The sequence below is a fragment of the Meleagris gallopavo genome, chromosome 1, assembly GCF_000146605.3.
Source record: "Meleagris gallopavo isolate NT-WF06-2002-E0010 breed Aviagen turkey brand Nicholas breeding stock chromosome 1, Turkey_5.1, whole genome shotgun sequence".
NCBI lineage: Eukaryota > Metazoa > Chordata > Aves > Galliformes > Phasianidae > Meleagris > Meleagris gallopavo.
In genome coordinates, this window is record NC_015011.2 from 32,590,845 (window position 1) to 32,607,728 (window position 16,884).

Genomic DNA, 16,884 nt, shown 5'->3' on the forward strand with positions numbered 1-16,884 from the left:
CACACTGAATGGTGAGGATATGTGGTAGCCAACGACTAGGGAAAGAAAACATCAATGCTCTGGCTGGGATAAGGATCAACTGGAGGAAGGCAAACAGCTGGGGAATTCATAACATTCCTATTCCAAGGATGTTACTAACTTCAGGTGTCACCCCACAAACACCTTTGGGAAGTGCAGCATGTTACCTGGATGGAGCCGCAATCAGAATGGAGTCAGATTTGGGAAGAACAAATAAGCACAATAAGTACATTTGTTTCTCTTCCACAAATGAGGTCGTTGAATCTTGGCAGTTTTACCTCAGGAGATGAGGATAGGAAAGGTTTGATGTAGATATTGGAGTCGTGAACCTTCAGGTCATGGTCTCCCAGTCCTCGAGTCACGCCAATTGTTGCCATAACCCGAGCCTAGAAATAAAGAGATGGGGTCAAAAACTGTTACAAACACTGTGTCAAGATGGAAAGAGATAACATTCCTATTTGACAGTTGGACTACATGATCTTAGAGGTCTTTTCCAATTTTAATTATTTTCTGATACTCTATAAACTGTTGCAGTTAGGGATGAATTTCCCTCATTCTCCCAGGAGCTTAAGATTTAACATAGCTAATCAACTTATAAAATTCACACTCACGGTATCTCCATTTCTTATTTTGTAATTGTTCAGATTTCAGTATGCATACGTTCACCTTAGAATATGACCACCTGTGAGGTATGAAACTATGTGGAACCGATATGTGACAGTCACCTGGCTGTTCCATATCAGTCAGTGAGAGCACTCCTTCAGCAAATTATACTATTTGTACAAAGTAAGTATTGTAAAAAGAACTAGAAGCCTAATTACTCACTTAAGAAACCTGAGGCTCCCTCCTTTTGACATATTGCCACATATTCTCTCCACCAAGGAAAAATGCCAAAGGTCAGCTGCTGAATACACAGAGCACAGGAACTGCAAGACCACACAGGTGATGGTGCCAGTGACCACTGACTCTGTGGCTCACTGCTATTACTTCAGTTCTAATGCTTTTTTCCTTAAACATCTTCCTCTGAGACAACGGCTGTTTCTCAAGAAGTGCCAGGCTCTTCTTGAGTAATGCTTTTCCAGAGACAGACCAGGCATTCTGCCTCATGGGGAACCTAGCTCTCTGCTACCTGCACCTCACTTCTGTAAAATTCTGGCTTTGCCACAGCAGTTTCTGAGCAGGAATGCTCACAGCAACAGTAACAGCGCGAGACTGACTCAAAATTATTTTGTCTCACTCACCCCTGGCTCCATAAGGCAATAAGAGAGTAAATTAAAAAGATGTGAATGAAACATTTTGCAAATAATTATAAAACTAACCAAATTCAGAGATAAGCTGCAGGTCTGAACCTTCAAAACTTGGGCTAATTTTGAACAGCGTGCATTTTTGCATTGAGATAAGAACCTAAAGCAGCTATAAAGGGGAGCACTATTTAGAAACACAGTGAGCATACCAATATCGGCAAACTGACACCACTGCACCCTTGTATTGATCCAGCTGCTGCATCCAGCTAAGCTTGCTGGGATCAGCACTAATGATCTCACTGTTCTTAATCAAGGAATTGGAAACAAATTTCGTCCAAATGGAAGGGTTCGTTTTTTCCTTTCAAGAAAAATTAACAGGAATCACATCAGAAAAATTCAAAGGTGAGTTCACATACACCAGCTGAAGAAGGTGTGGTTAAGGGCTGTTATAATTCCTAAATCCTGCCCTGATCCCTTTTCTTCTTAATTAGATTTTTTACATCTCAAAGCACTGTACATTGTTATTAAATAACTCCCTGCTTTGTTTTCAGCAAACAAGAGTTATTTTGCTGTCTTCATCCAGACTAGTTATATCTTACAATCAAACCAGGATCATTTAAAGTCATTTACTGAACAGGTCTTACTGCAGCCTGGTTATTTACAATGAAACAAAACCTAAATCAAACTGAACAACAAATGACTATGCTTGCTACAGAACTGCTTTTTAATGCTGAGCTCTTTTCTTTCCTCCATCCTAGACACGAGACTGATTTATGACAGAACCAAGATATTCTCTCAAGCTGTCAAAGTGATAAAATAAAGAGATACTGAGTGGAAAACATTGGACTGCCACAGGCTAAACTGAGTGGTAAACAGCACAGAATTCCTTCTTCTTTGCCCTGAGGAAAGCGCATGTGCCCACCTTCTTGCCTTCTCCATAGATAAGGGGAAACTTCAAGTCATCTTCCTCAATGGTTTTGTATGCCCTGTGGGGGGACAAACAACATTTATAAAGCTTGCACTCAATTAGTGACCCAGCGCCCTGAAACAAACAGCTGTGATTTCTTTATTGCTTTTCTTTTTTTTTTTTTTTTTTCTTTTGAATCATTATTTTTCTAGGGACTCTGTTTTTTATCCAAGATATACCTTCCTTGTCCTCTGGAAAGATATTTTTTTTTAATGAAGATTTAGTCAATTTCTCCAAAAGAGATCACAAAGAAGTACATAGCAAAACAACCTGCTCCTCTTGCCTGCAAGGAGAAAGAGGTAGACTGGTATAGTATCCTCATCAGGTAGGATATTGTTGGCTATGGCAACAGCTATACCATAATACAGTGCCATTAAAAAATATTAGCAAACAAACTAGCCAATGACTAGGTGCACACATTTACGGAGTGATGAGCAACAACTGAGTGCATACGTGGTCACGGTGTGAAACAGCTCTCCAACAGTGTTCTCACCTTTCAAGATTGCTTAAACCAAGCAGCATTCACATGCTCAAGAGTTTTAAAAGGCTATTTAGTGCTTATTTGACCTTGACTGCAACATTCAAGGTTGCCAGAAATTTTATATTTTGCAGCACTTTTCCAATGGACATGGGAAGTAAATGTTCATGCTCTGATTCTGCTTGCCATGTGCCTGTGTACTCTGCCTTTTACAGATCCAGCTGTTGACACTGATGAGGTGAGAAGGTGAGCAATTTTGCCAGTGAGAAATAAAATAAGATAGCTGCCACTCTGACAGCCACAGAGCTCCCTATTTTTTTTGCAACACAAACAACACTGGGCCAAAGAGCTGAGCAGACTTTGTGATCAGGGTATGTCACCCCACAACTTTCCATAGGGACATGCTTCCCCTCGTGCTACGAAACTGATCCTCCCCAGATTATTCCCTGCATGTTGTTCTTCCTCTATTCTATGCCTGCCTCAATCCTTGGAGTGATACCAAAACCATCATTGAAAGCACAAGTCAGCACTCCTCAATGAAGCAGAAGGGACAGGACCACAGCAGGGTCCTGCCAGCCCCTGCTGTGTGGTTCTCAAGCTGGGCTGGCTGCTTGAGCCTCAGGGAGATACATTCAATTTAAGCAATGTGACACAAAACAGCAGGAAATTAAAAATTAAGGGTGAGGTCCTAAACTGTAATTGAACTGTCCCCTGCTTCAGTAAAGTATGGCATAGATCTGGGATCAATAGTGCTGTTTTACATAGCTATGCATATTGCAGCAAACAGGCAAGCCTCGGACTTGAAGTAGTAGTGTAGATATTTAAGGCCCACCACTGGTTTTCTAGTAATCTCAGGTTCGGTCCTTTTTGGGATTTGGGTGGTAGGGTAGAAAAAAAAACAAAAATAAACCAAAACTAAAAGAAGAAACAGCAGTGGAAGTCTCCACACCCACACTACAAGATATCACTAAAAAGAACCAGGTAGGGTTTGCAAAACACAGTGGGCACTTCATGGGAGGCTCAGTAGTCAAGAGTATCTTGGATACCTGGGCATCTCAAGTTATGCTATGGAGAAAACATTTAAATAGCACAAATCAGTACTCATAGCCAGCACAATAAAATTTTACTGACATTCAAAACTTGGAATGGCATTTTCTTGGGAAGGATGAGTCAGTCAGTCATGGACTTTGCTCCTGTTCCTTTCTTTACATCCAGCAGGCAATAAATCAGAACTATGCCTCACTCACCAACTTGGGTATCTTGGTTTGAACAAAGAGGAAAATTTTACCATAGTTCTATTCACTGCCTGGCTGCTCACGAACACATCTCACAGCTTCCAGCTGGACCTACAATGCTGGAAGCCTTGGGAAAACCTCCTTGAGGAGAAGTCTGAATCCTTCTCATTCCTTTGCATAGAAGCAGTTGTGCTCCAACACCAAGACAAACGGTGTGTCAGCTTAGTCCATACTAGTCACTGGAGTCAAATGACTAATGCAAACCACAAGCTCAGCAATTCCTGTTGGATTTTTAAGTTGCTAGACATATTTGTTGCAAATAGCAAACATGAATAATTTGACATGACTTAACTACTTGTAACCTCCCTTTTTAAAGGAATAAGAAAATTCATTCTTTACCTACAGGTAACATTATTTGCAAGATAACTAAAGATACTGAAGACTGAAGCTCCCACTCCACATCATCTTCTAAGTAGCAAAAATAGGGACTGACTTTTCATACCACTTTCTCTTCCCTCTTTGATTTGCTTTTCAGCATCTCACACCAACTGTGGTTTAGGAAGAAGGGGAAAAAGGAAAGAGAGGTGAAGGGGAAAAAATTATCATTTGAGCCAGTGTTCTTCAAAAGAATGGTCTCAATGACCGAGTCCATCAATTCTTAAGGACTCATCATAAAGACCATCTTTTACTGTGACACAATAGTGCAAGGATGTTGGCAGAGGCTATGTTGCAAAGGCTGAAGCCTACTTGTTTCATAAAGAGATTAGGAAGGGCATCTGACTGGCCTATGACCTCCTGAAACTATGATACTCAATCAGTGAAGACCCCTAGGCCAACAATGATTTGTTTTTTGGTTTCTCACAGCAAATCACCTCCTGGACTCAGAACCTAGGTGTCAAGATTCATCTCACGCACTTCTTTTTTCTGTATCGATTTTGCTATTGCCTGAAAAATTATCAACCTTTGAGAAACAATGCGTAAGGACTGTGACCGCAGCAGTGGAGCTGGCATGGATACACTGAAAAGCAATCTGAGACACTCAAGAAAAGTACCTAAGTCCTGCACTACTAGTGAATCAGAATTAATAATATATGAGCTTGTGGTTTCCTGCAAAAGAATGATGAAGGACAGCTTTTCAGCTAGAAGCTCTGCAACTGCGCAGGGAAGAAGGAAGGAAGGAAGCTATGAAGTTCCTGGTGATTTATGCCATGTGAAACCTCCTGTACTTTGTACATGTGTTTATTTCACACAAGCTACAACCCTCTGGACTATTTCACTTGACTTTATGCAGTAAAGTTGCATTTATACCTTCCTGTGCTCTTTAGAGAGTATGCTGTACATAAAGATATAATATGGCAATCAGTATATCAAACACAGACATATGGAGAACCTGAGGGGGTTGTTTGGCTTTTTTTAATACCAATGCAGCCTTGTTCAGACATCTTCATAATTCAGTCTACCTCGCTGTTTTAACAAACACAAATGCAGGGTTCCAATTCTCCACACTCCTCATCTCCCTCATCTGCATCCCAGAAGGATTCAACAGCCACCAGGGCATGAGAAGACAGGTTATGAAGACAAGGCCATGCTACTGCTTGCTGCTCTGAGTTAGCCTAATCCTGTCAGTGCTTTGCCACGTAAACCTCTACTTCTCCAAATGGAAAAACAGAGCAGTAGAGGGGGGGGGAGCAAAAAAGGCAAGCTTTTGCCCAGCTAAATCTAGCTGCATTTCTTTCAGTTAACTTCATTTCTTCTTTTCGTTTCAGAAGAATTATGAAATGGTGCTGCTGTCCAAAAAAACTGAACTAGGGCTTGACATATGTACCACCCACAAAGTTACATTTGGACTCAGGACCAACATTTTGAAAAACCAGGCCAAATCGCACCAGGAGCCAAAAGAGATGTCAGAACGAAAGAACTAGGACTGATATGATGTTACTCATATGCAAACTGGAATCTGCTCTAAATACACGAAAAAGAAAAAAAACAAACCATCAGAAGCAGCTAAATACCAAAGACAATCTATCAAATAATTTTTTGCAGTACATGCAGTCATTAGTAGTACACTAAATATTTGGTAAGTAAGAGACTATCAAAACTACATACACACTGCTGAGCTGGAGCTTGAAATGGTAGTCACCTTCCAAATACAGATTTCATGAGCCAAAATCCTAGAGAATTTCTTACATGCATTAAGCCTTCTGTTCTTAAAATTAGTCTTCTGAAAGCACACAAATTCATGAGTAGGATGAATAGAAGATGCAAATATACAAATAAAAGTTTTTGGTGATAAAAGAACACACTGCATTTTCTTTTACAGCATACTGTATAAATCTGCTGTTCATGAAAGGGTATTGTATCAGCTTCCTTGGGTACAAAAGATGGTAGCGAAAAAACAATCTATGCTGACCTAAAAGGCTATGTTCTGTGAATGACATAAGAATCCAGATTCCATGCTCACTGCGTGCTCTGCTTTTCCACAGCATTTGGCTTTAGAACACTTGCTCATTTTTCACATCTCTGCTAGTGACACCCGATATTTAGGGAGGAACAGCAAAAAGAATCACTATCAAAAGGCTTTAGCTTGAAGCACAAAGCAAAACCCACTTGTGGAAAGCACAAAGGAAAAGAACTACAGCATGAGAAATCTCTTAGTTTATATTGAATACAAGGATGAAGACTCTCCTTTGAGACATGTTTGTAGACAAAAGTGTATCTCTAGCACTGTTTCTCCACTAGCCTGCAAAAAAGCAAAGACATACCAAACAACATACCAAACACAACAAAACCTTCCAGCAAACCAAAGAACCTTCCATCTCCCTGGTCTGTGTCACCCAAGGTCAAGCCTTCTTGGCCATACCAATAGAAAAGGAGAGTTATATCCTTGAGAAACACACAATTTGATAGAAATAAGTGTTTCCCTCCTGCCCTGCCCGTCCCGCAGCCCCAACAAGGAATAAGTGGGTTGGAGCTACCTTTGGATAACAGAGCTTAAACCACCACCCCAAAATGAACTCTTTGTATTGTCTATTGAGCTACACACAAAATTTTCCAAAGGGAGAAGTGATATGTAGCACAGGTTAGGCACAGAGCACTGAAAATTATGCAATTTATGTCTCAATGAAACCATAATTTTTTAAAACATCCCTACACATGTGCTTTTGCAGAGTCAGGATCTTTAAATCCAGAGAGCACTGTCTGATACTAAGTACCCTCTAGATATGTTAGCTTTAATGTTTCAGTGTCTTTCCCCTATTACTCATCTGACATATAGTTTAATGAGGCAAAACTACAATATACAAATACAATAAAAGCACACAAACTATAGTAATGTTTGTTAAGAGAAATGATGATGGCAAGCCCAGGTGGATTAAAGAAGACAGATGCACATGCATATATGCACAAATTGTTTTTAGGGAAACATCTATTCTACACCAAGATACTCTAATAGGTTTTCTTCCAAGTAAAGAGGGAAACATACAAGTTTTAAAATACTTTTTCCTCACAAAAGGCAGAAATACCTTTTCCTAAATCTGAAACTGTACAATGTTTTAGTTCTGCAAATTCCAACTCTGTTTACACATACATAAATTACCAAAAAAAAAAAAAAAGTTTAAAATTTGTGTGTGCCTTGCACACAGATATTTTTTCCATCTTGGTCAAATCAGACTGGTACTTGAGCTCTGAACCTCCAGGATGCCTGCGCTGTGGTGTACAATCAGTCCTAACACAGAGTCTGGACTGTGTTGGATCGGACACGTACCCCAAGTACCACATACTCCTGTGGAGGTAATTCCTAAGCAAAGTGAACTCCACCATCTTGGCCAGCCCACTTTAAAGACTCAAGCATTGGCATCTTCTCTCAGGCACTTCCCTGAGTATGGCTGATTTTTTTAATCCATTTACTTCTAACAGAAAGCAATGGAGAAAAAGCTGCAGATAGGGTGGACAAGGACCTCTCCAGGTCCATAAAAGAGCACATTAGGAAAAACCATAACTGAGGATAATTTACAAGCACCTTACTCTTTTTGTGCTCAGGAGAAGAGGAGGGACAAAACAAATGTACTGCAGGCACATTTACTCACTGTTTGCAACTGGCAGAGCTTCCACCACTTGCAAGCACCTGAACCTGTGTGCAGGAACTACAGTTGCACATCAGAGGGGTTCGTGTTTTGCAACAGCTTCACTGGGTCAAGGCCTTTTTCACAGTAATTTTGCTAACTTAGGCACTTCTTAAAATTTACTTCATCTCTTCTAAAAAGACAAACAGGAAGGTTTGTCAGCAACTTACCCTGAAGATAGAGGGGTAAGGGAAGTGGGCTGCCAACACCCTATAGGCTTAATGCACTGTGATGGACAAAAGCATCATTTGTAAATTCACATTTTGCTGCACTTCTTGCTAAAAGGATGTAGTAAAGCAGATGGAAGGAAGACTGCTTGTTCACCCACAGTGCCTGTTCCACACTGGCCAGCTGGGATCCTCTGGAAAGAAAGGATCGTGCAGCAAATTCTTCTGAGAAAGATCCCTGTAGTGCAGGATGGGGTAGGCAAAAAGACAAAGCAAGCAGAGACCTCACAATCCCAGCAGCAATACTGGAAACTGGGAGCAAAGGGCCTCCTCTCAACTGAGAGCAGAGACTTAATTCCATCTGGGGCAGCGATGTAAAGGAGCAAGATTTCCTGAGGGCCCAGCAGAGGTCATATGGAATGTGTGCAGCTTAGGAAGCAACAGAAGGTGTCCAGACTAGAAAGAGGAAGTGGGGGTAAAATACTTCACCTTAACCAGGACGAAGATTTGGTTTTGGTTTTCAGACTGAAGATTACTTCAGTTTAGTTTCTGTCCGATAAAACAGATTCCACAGACTGGGAGCCTTTTGGGGTCCTTTCACATGAGGAATCTGATCTTACACCAAGGAAGAGCCCAAGTGGAGTTGTGCAGCCATGTAGGGACAGGTCTTGGTGCACTGCTTCCAGAAGATGCTTCTGTAGAACATGACTTGGACCAGCCACTTTCTTGCCAGGCTCACTTGGCCCCGGAGACACTGTTTCCAAAGAGGTTTACCCCAGACTTACTTTCCTTCTTTGTTGCAGAACAATTATATTTTGTTTTTGCTTTCTCCAGTCCCAAAGACTCTGGCTCAGCTCTTGTGGCATGTGCGCACTTGGGGAAACTGGAGTCATTCATCACTGCCAGGAGATATGCTGTACGCAGCAGGTCAGCTCCCACCTCCCGCTGCTCCTGCAGCGAGGGCTGCAAATCTTAAAAAGATGCATAACATGCACATTGCAAACAGCCATTCATCATTGAGAAGCCATGCCCCAGACACCCCGGCACAGCCCAGCAAGCTGCTCCAGCTGTGCACACTGAGCAGCACCCGGCTGCCTCGCAACCAGAGGAGCACGAGGACAACAAGCCAGGCAAGCGGCCGCGGATCGCCGCTTGTGCTGCAAAGGTGACATCCTCGCTCTCCACTCTCTAGAAAGGTTTAATGCTGCTAAGGTGGCCCATAATCATTAAATTATGAAAATGTAAGTTGCTGGGAGGAAATTAATACCAGGCATGGCTTGGGAAAAGGCTGCTTTCTTGTGAAGTAATTATGAAATTAAAATTTGATCTCTCCCTGGTGATTGCACAAAGGATACGGTTGAGGTCTCAAGCACAACAATACAGGCAGGGTTTCAGCAGAAGCAGCGCAGAAGGTTTCACTAGACAAAAAAGCTCAATTAAAAAATGGGGCAGGGAGGATGACTTTTTGTAAATTACATGAATTTGGTTAAAAGGCGTAATCAAGCAGGTTATGGCACAGGGTCTGCAGACTTCCAATTACTTTTTACAAGTTGGATTCAAGCTGTTAGGAAATGCAGCTTATCTGAATAAGACTAATAATGCTAAGCTAATTAGACCCACAGGCATTAGCCGGCAGATAAATTCAGGCAAAAAGAGGGACAGTGTCACTTTAAATACTGCCTTGGGATCGGAGGAAAAGCTAATGAGGAGTGTCAGTTGGGGCTGTTTTATTAGGTGGCTCTCCAGAGGATACAGCTCGAGGTTTCTGTAGCAGGGCTTCTGTGCTTGATTCAATAAATCAATTTATATTAAATGGGGGTGCAGCACGGGCGTCTGCTTCATAAAGCTCTCTGTGGCATTTCTCAATCTGCTTATGCACTGCTCAGCCAGGCTACCTGAGCGCGCTGTCAAAGGACGTGGAGCGGAGCAGTAACGAATAAGGCAGCAGCCACACTGGCAGTATTTGTTCAATTGGGCTTGCGCATTACCAAGCAAAACATGTACATTGGCTCTCACCGTGGTACTCTGGATCCCCAATAAGTGATTAATGAGACACTGGTTTTTGTGTGCCGGAGACTGAACCGCAGACTGCAAAGCAGGCTGTGCAATGAAAGCAAAAGGCATCCATCTCAAACAATATAAAATGGCTTGAAAAGTGAAGTTGCTTTTTCAATCAGATGCTCAGAGGCTGAAAGACATTCCCTGTTGGAAAAGAAAAGGGCGAGCACAGAATAGGCTGGTGGCTTGCCAGGAAGTGGCCAATATTGACTCTAGAATAAAATAGGTTTTGCTCAGCGCTAGCTCCTGGGCACCAGCCTCTGCCTTGGAATCAATCACAAGCATAGCGCGTCCCCAGGTCACGCACTGTGACAAAACCTCACCAGAAGCCAGTAGTGCCCTGCAGGTACTGTCAATGGGCACACTCAGGTGCAGCACACAGCCCTTTAGCTCACTGTGCTCTGGGGCTCTAGCCCCAGTGGCATGGCTGGGGCTGCACTGGGTCAAACCGCTCTGTATGGGTCCAGTACAACTGTGTGCAGACCTGGAGGGCAAAGGAAGTCAGGAACATGTCAGGACTGAAACCAGATTTTTTTGTCCAGGCTCTTTTGCTGCTGAAATTTATTGAGCCAAAAAGCTAGAGCTTTGATCTGAAAACAAGCATTCAACAAATCCTGCTTTAATGCAAACACCAGAAAGGCCACTGTTTATGTTCTGAGGAGAAGTAAGAGGTTAATTTTGAAACCACAAAGGCTGATGCCAATGGATAGTGCCTTCTGGATACCTCTGGTTAAGCACAAGGCTGTAAGGCTGCAGGAGGCTGACAGGGCACACTGGACGAAACAGCAACATATGCCTGTGTGCCGTAAGGGACACAGTAAGCCAGAACAGCACCAAGCAGGTTTGGAGATGATGTCTGAGATGCATTCAGAGCAAAGCAGAATTGTTCTCCCTCATTTACCCACATGTAAAGAAAAGCCTGCCAACCGCGTCTTAAATGCTAAATAAAAGGAGGAGATGGAAAACACTCACTGTGTGCAATCCTTAAAAGGAGCACAGTTCTCACCAGGCATGCCTCTTTCCCATTTATTTCTACCTCTTTTAGCATTGGCAGCATTTTGCCCTTGTGGCCAGAGTCCTCCCCGAAGCTTCTATTGCCAGGATGTGTCCATGTCACCAGAAGTACCCTTTCTGATTCAAGTTTAACCTCGGCAAGCCGTGGTTTGCAAACCCCAGACCAGAGATCCAGCTGTGAAAGACTGTTAGTAACACAGATGTCTGCCAGCAAATTACAGCTCGAGACAGCTTGGAGGCTTGTTCAGCAGGAGACACAGCTCTTAAGATGCTTTGCCAGCTACAGAACGCTTTCTGCAACCGCTACTCCATCATGATGTGTGGGGGGTGAGGTTGCAGGAGGAGCAGCTCGTGGCCAGCTTCAACCTAGATGGGATTCATTTTATATACATTTAATGCAGCAGATTTCTCATCCCACTGGAGAAAAGGGAGAAAAGGCAAGGAGTGAAAGAGAAATGGAGGCAGAAGAGAAATGCCGGTGTCAGGGCAGTTACAGGCAGCCTGGACTAGTGATGTAGCACACATTGCTGGATCAGTGGTTGTCCTAATGCTGCAGGGAAACTTGGCAGCTCTACTACCACTGTGGGCAGCTGAGACAAAGCCAGTGTGGAAACTTCACAGGAAAAAAAGAAAAAATGAAAAGAAAAAAAAAGGCCAAATGCATTTATGACAGATCGAAAGACAATAACTTTCTGTAATCCAAATGAGCTGGGCAAGCCAATCCATTGTTGAGAATCTGAAAGGCTCCAGTGCACAGGAGAAGAGTAAAAAAATAAATAAATAAATCATACAACTTCTAATAGAAAACACAGAAAATGTCCTGAATTTTAAAGTAAAACAGTTTATTTTCCCGAGGAAACACCAGAGCAGAGTTTTACACCCTCCCACTAAAGGAGGCAGTAAGTGTGAGGCTGTTTCTTCCTGACATCACCTGCACCTCTCTTCGGGTACATGCAAATGTCAACACACAGTGAAATCACCGACCAAAAAAAGATTCAGACAATTGATCTGCCTCTTAAGTGATAAAGGTTTGGCAACACTTTAGCAAACCAGGCTTTGGCTGGCCAAAGCACCACCATCTGACGTTTTCTAGAAAAGAAATGTATATGCTAATTTATTTTCCATGATAGATACTGTCCTTAGAAACAAATGGAGAACAGATATGTCCTTGGCTGCCATGTCCTGATGCATCAATTACTTTGAAGGATTAGAAGGGGAAGAAAACAGGAGCAAGACTCTTGAGGTGGAAAAGAATCAGTGAAATGTCAGCCACCTGAAACCATCACCTCTGAGAGGCCATCAAGGTAGAAATCTCACACCTTGTCCACAACCTCAGCCACTGAGAGTGACCCAGATTTTGGACAAATAGAAGCAGATTTCATTTCCTCAGCTTAGGAGATGACTGCATGTAATTCGATGGAAAACAAGACTTCCTTGGGAAAGCACACTGAGAAAAGAAATAAATCCTTATTTAAAATGACTCTGACTTCGACAAATGCTACAACAATAGAGCGGTTCCCTCACCATTTCATTGTCCTGAAGCAAAAAAAAAGAAAGAGGCAATATGTACTCTAGCTATGGGGTAGAGAACAGCTAAGAGATTCAGATTCTTTGATTCAGGACAAAAATGCAGCCCCCATTTTCCACTTCCAGCTAGAAGTCAAAAGGAACAGCAGGGAGAGGTAGTATCATCACAGTCTCCACATGCTTTTGCTTGGCACAAGCCACCCCTTTCTGGGAAAACACTGAGGTAAATTCAGACTTCAATTTTCAAGTCACAATTTTTGTATTTGTTCCAGAACAACTACTTACAGCTAAGCGTATTTGTGATAAACCAGTGGTAATCTTTGCACTGACCACATCAGAATCGGTAACTGGATCGATGTGTGTCCCACACTTCAGGAAATTCAGAGAAATCAGCAGGAAAATCAACTCACTTCTCCCCCCTGCCATATGCTAGAGTTAACAGAGTTCACACACCAGTACTGAAATACAATACATCAAAACAAATCTGCAATCAGTATAGACTTATCCAATATCTTCTACTTGCTATTCCACATATAAAACATGTTCCTTCCTATTTATCTTTCTTCTAAAGCCAAGCTAGTTATGCAATAACCATTCTGAATAAGGTGAAGTGCTATGCACATATTCACAAGCAAGGAACAAACTGATATGCAGACTTATCCCTTTGTTGAATTTTTAACCATTCCAACATTGTATGCATCCCAGCATCTTGCTTGTGTATTTTTACTGAAAAAAAAAAAAACAACAAAAAACCACTGTAAATAGGACTCTCACTGTGGTGTTTGAAACAGCTCTTGCTGTTTCTACTTTCAAAAAGCAGTTATTTTTCATCCTTTTCTTGGTATTTATCAACACCAAATTTGATCACTGTGATGCCCATTCATGTAAATCATTTAATCCTTCACAGTTCCTCAGAGCCCTTTTTTGTTTATTAATAGAAGAGCTGTGTCACCTGCAAATACTGCAAGTTCAGTCATTCTAACTGTATTTCCTTTCCAGACCTCTAAGCAATTGGGGAAAATCCAAACAACTCCTGTGAACCTGGGGAAACTCTCTTTATCTTTCAATCAGTTAAATAACTCTGCTCCTACCCTCCTTTTTGGAGATACTTACATACCTCTCCACAATACTTGTTGTGTGATTTGGCTTCCTCCCCTTCTCCCCCCTCCAAGTTGCATCTCACATCTTGAAAAATCTTTTGGAAGTCTACATGAAGCCATTCCTTTCTGATGCTTCAGAGATCGATGTACTTAATAAGAAAAATCTCCCTTTGCAGAAACTGAGAGTCTTTCAAATATTTTACTGTTCAGCCTCAGTTGGGCCAATGTTCTCATTTTGTTCCTATTCTTTTGCTCTTGCCTGCAGCCTTTTCAAAATGAGCAGCCACTATTTTCAGGAAAGGATTACATATTTATATTAGCAGCTGTTCAAGTTGATGGACAATTATGAGTATTCCCAGATTAATATGTTCTGTACAGTACAAAGACTCCAGATTATATTAATAAACTTAGGTTATTACTCTGCCATTACAATATCATTATATTTACGGTCTACAAAGTATGGGACAATCAGAAGCATGTGGAGCTGTAGTTGTACTTGCACGTGCAACTCTCCAAATCTACAAGAGCTCAGGCTTTTTTACCCTCTCCATCCCTTCCTTTCCTCAATGAACATTTTCTTAGGATGCTAAAACACAAACAGCAGAGAAGCAAAAGCCATTTGCATATATAAGACATTTGCCTTTATATGTCACATACACAGTACTCAGTGACAAGGAATTGGATTTTTCTGAGTGAGAGTCACTTGAAAAAAAGCCTCTTGAACTGACACAAAACAATGAAGACACTGACAGAGACAAAGAAAGAAATATTAGGTTTGTCTAATGACAAAAAAACTCATCACTCTTTCTGTCTTCATCTCATCAAGTCAATGCTGTTCATTCAAATTTTTCATTTTAGGATGAATATAACTTTTATTTGTATAGGCCCTCAAGGATTACCCAAATGAGGTGTTAGCTGCAGTGGAGCATGGGAAGCAGCTCTTTTCTTCTGCAAGCACTGCATGCAAAGGAATGGTCATCCACTGATCCAGATTCTATAAGATGTTACTTGCAAGATAGGAAAGTTGTTTATCTGTCTTTCAGGAATACTCCTGGCTTATCTACCCCTTTGAGAGTTTTCTCTGCTTTGAGTGCTCATGTGCTAAAATGATCTGTGGTCTGGGCTGTGGAGGCAGGTCAACTCATTTTAAATGTTAATTTCTAAAAGAAAAATACATCTGAAAGATAAAAATACCTTTCTTTATAATATAAAGGTGTATACCTCCACCTTTGATGCAGTTTACTCACAGATGTGTACAAAGCAGGCAAATACTGGGGAAAAGGCTGACCTCTTGCTGAGAAGGGCACATCCTTACCAGCCAGTCATGTTGAAGTCACGGTAGAGCATCCTCTTTCCAACTTCCTTGCGCTGCACCCTCCGTGGAAACTCTAAATGTGTGAACTCATTTCCCAGCAAGTGGGGCTGCATGTAAGCCTGTGGGTAAAAATCAAGCCACAGATACCACATGAAGATTATAAAACATCCTCTGTTATTACTGAGGCAGCACTACTATCCCTTCTCACTCCCTTCCCACACACTTTTTATTTTTTCTTTTCCTTTTTCCTCCTTTTCGAACAAGGACGATAACAAGCTTTACTCCAGCAAGGTGCACATACACTAGTTCCCATACTACCTGGAGTCTGGTAGTGGTCTTACGTGGAGCAGCCCTCTCTTGCTAAAAACCTTTCATTCCTTCTCACCCCTTCTCACCATCTATGATCTCTAAAGTACTCTTCACCCACTGACCTTGAAAGAGTCTGCAGGGATTCATACAGAAGAACATCTCCTTTTGCAGGCTGATGACTCAAGAGAATAGAACAGTCAAATGACAAAGCCATTCAGCAAGTAAAGACTTGGAGGGTGTACATGTGGAGAAGAGCTCAAGTTGGCTCCACCAAACCCAAGGCTTGAGTACATCACAGCATGAGAACCATGAGGCAACTTCAACTTTGTCCACTGCACGCTTTTTACACATATCACCTGACAGGTTATCCTTAGATGTACCATATTTTTCCTTTGGAAATAAACTTTACTTGTTTTTCTTTAATAAATGCATAAACAATCCTTTCCTCCCAACATAAGCCACACTGTGAATTTTTTTGAAGACGTAGACAAATTGGCTAGGGAACAAAAAGAGTTGCATTTCTTAACCTTTCTGCAGGTATCTCTTTTTCCTTATCCAGCCAGTTAAGGCAATAACGTCTGTCTTATCTTTAGCAGCAGTTGCCGTCAGGGCAGATCAAATGAGCTGGCTTTAGTTGCTGGGTTTGTCATAAATCTAGCACTCATCAAAGGTGAGCAGCAGGAAGCAGTGGAAGCCCTTATTGATCTACCTGGCAGCTATCATACAGATAGTTCATAGTAAAATATTTCCTGCATTTAAGGGCTGAACCTGATCCCACTCAATTTAATAGGAGTTGGATCGGGCTCAGTACATCACTGTGCTAACTGTCGATCAGCCTGCCCCTGCTCCCTTTGCCAGGCATCCTTTCACAGCTCAGCTGAGACAGGACTGAAGGAGATGCTCTGTGCAGCTGACAAGATTGGATTCTGCTTTCAAGAGGCAGCTTTTAAGCACACAAGTATGATCTTGACATTGTGATCTCTTCCTGAAATGGGAGCTCCATCAGATTCACTGTGCACAGTTCAGGGAATTACATTTTTCCTCCTGCAATCTACAGGCATCCAAGGTTCCCTTCTGCATCTAAAATTCTATGGCCATATAATTGGATTGCTGCTACTCAATACAGAAATGTCTGAGGAGCAGAACTGACTTCTGAGTTGCCAAGCAATGTTAGATGAGATGAGGCTTTCCATACTTCCAGAACTCAGGATTCTTTATATAAAAATACATGTAAAGTTTGCATTTATTTTTGCTCAAGCTGGAAAGAAGTTGCAACATCCCTAATGATTTCTGTATTCCACACATAGCATTTTTTTAAATCTTATTTGTTC

At 41.7% G+C, this 16,884-nt stretch overlaps 1 protein-coding gene across 2 annotated transcripts in view; it reads right to left on the minus strand.

Annotated features, from left to right (window-relative positions):
* PPM1H (protein phosphatase, Mg2+/Mn2+ dependent 1H) overlaps positions 1–16,884 on the minus strand; it is a 72,283-nt gene that overhangs the window by 17,005 nt on the left and 38,394 nt on the right. For both annotated transcript variants that reach the window (XM_031553490.1, XM_031553494.1), the window contains exons 5-7: positions 15,245–15,363; positions 2,185–2,248; positions 297–404 (exon numbers count right to left, since the gene is read on the minus strand). In XM_031553490.1, the coding sequence (XP_031409350.1) occupies positions 297–404; positions 2,185–2,248; positions 15,245–15,363 (291 nt within the window). The remainder of the gene's footprint in view (positions 1–296; positions 405–2,184; positions 2,249–15,244; positions 15,364–16,884) is intronic.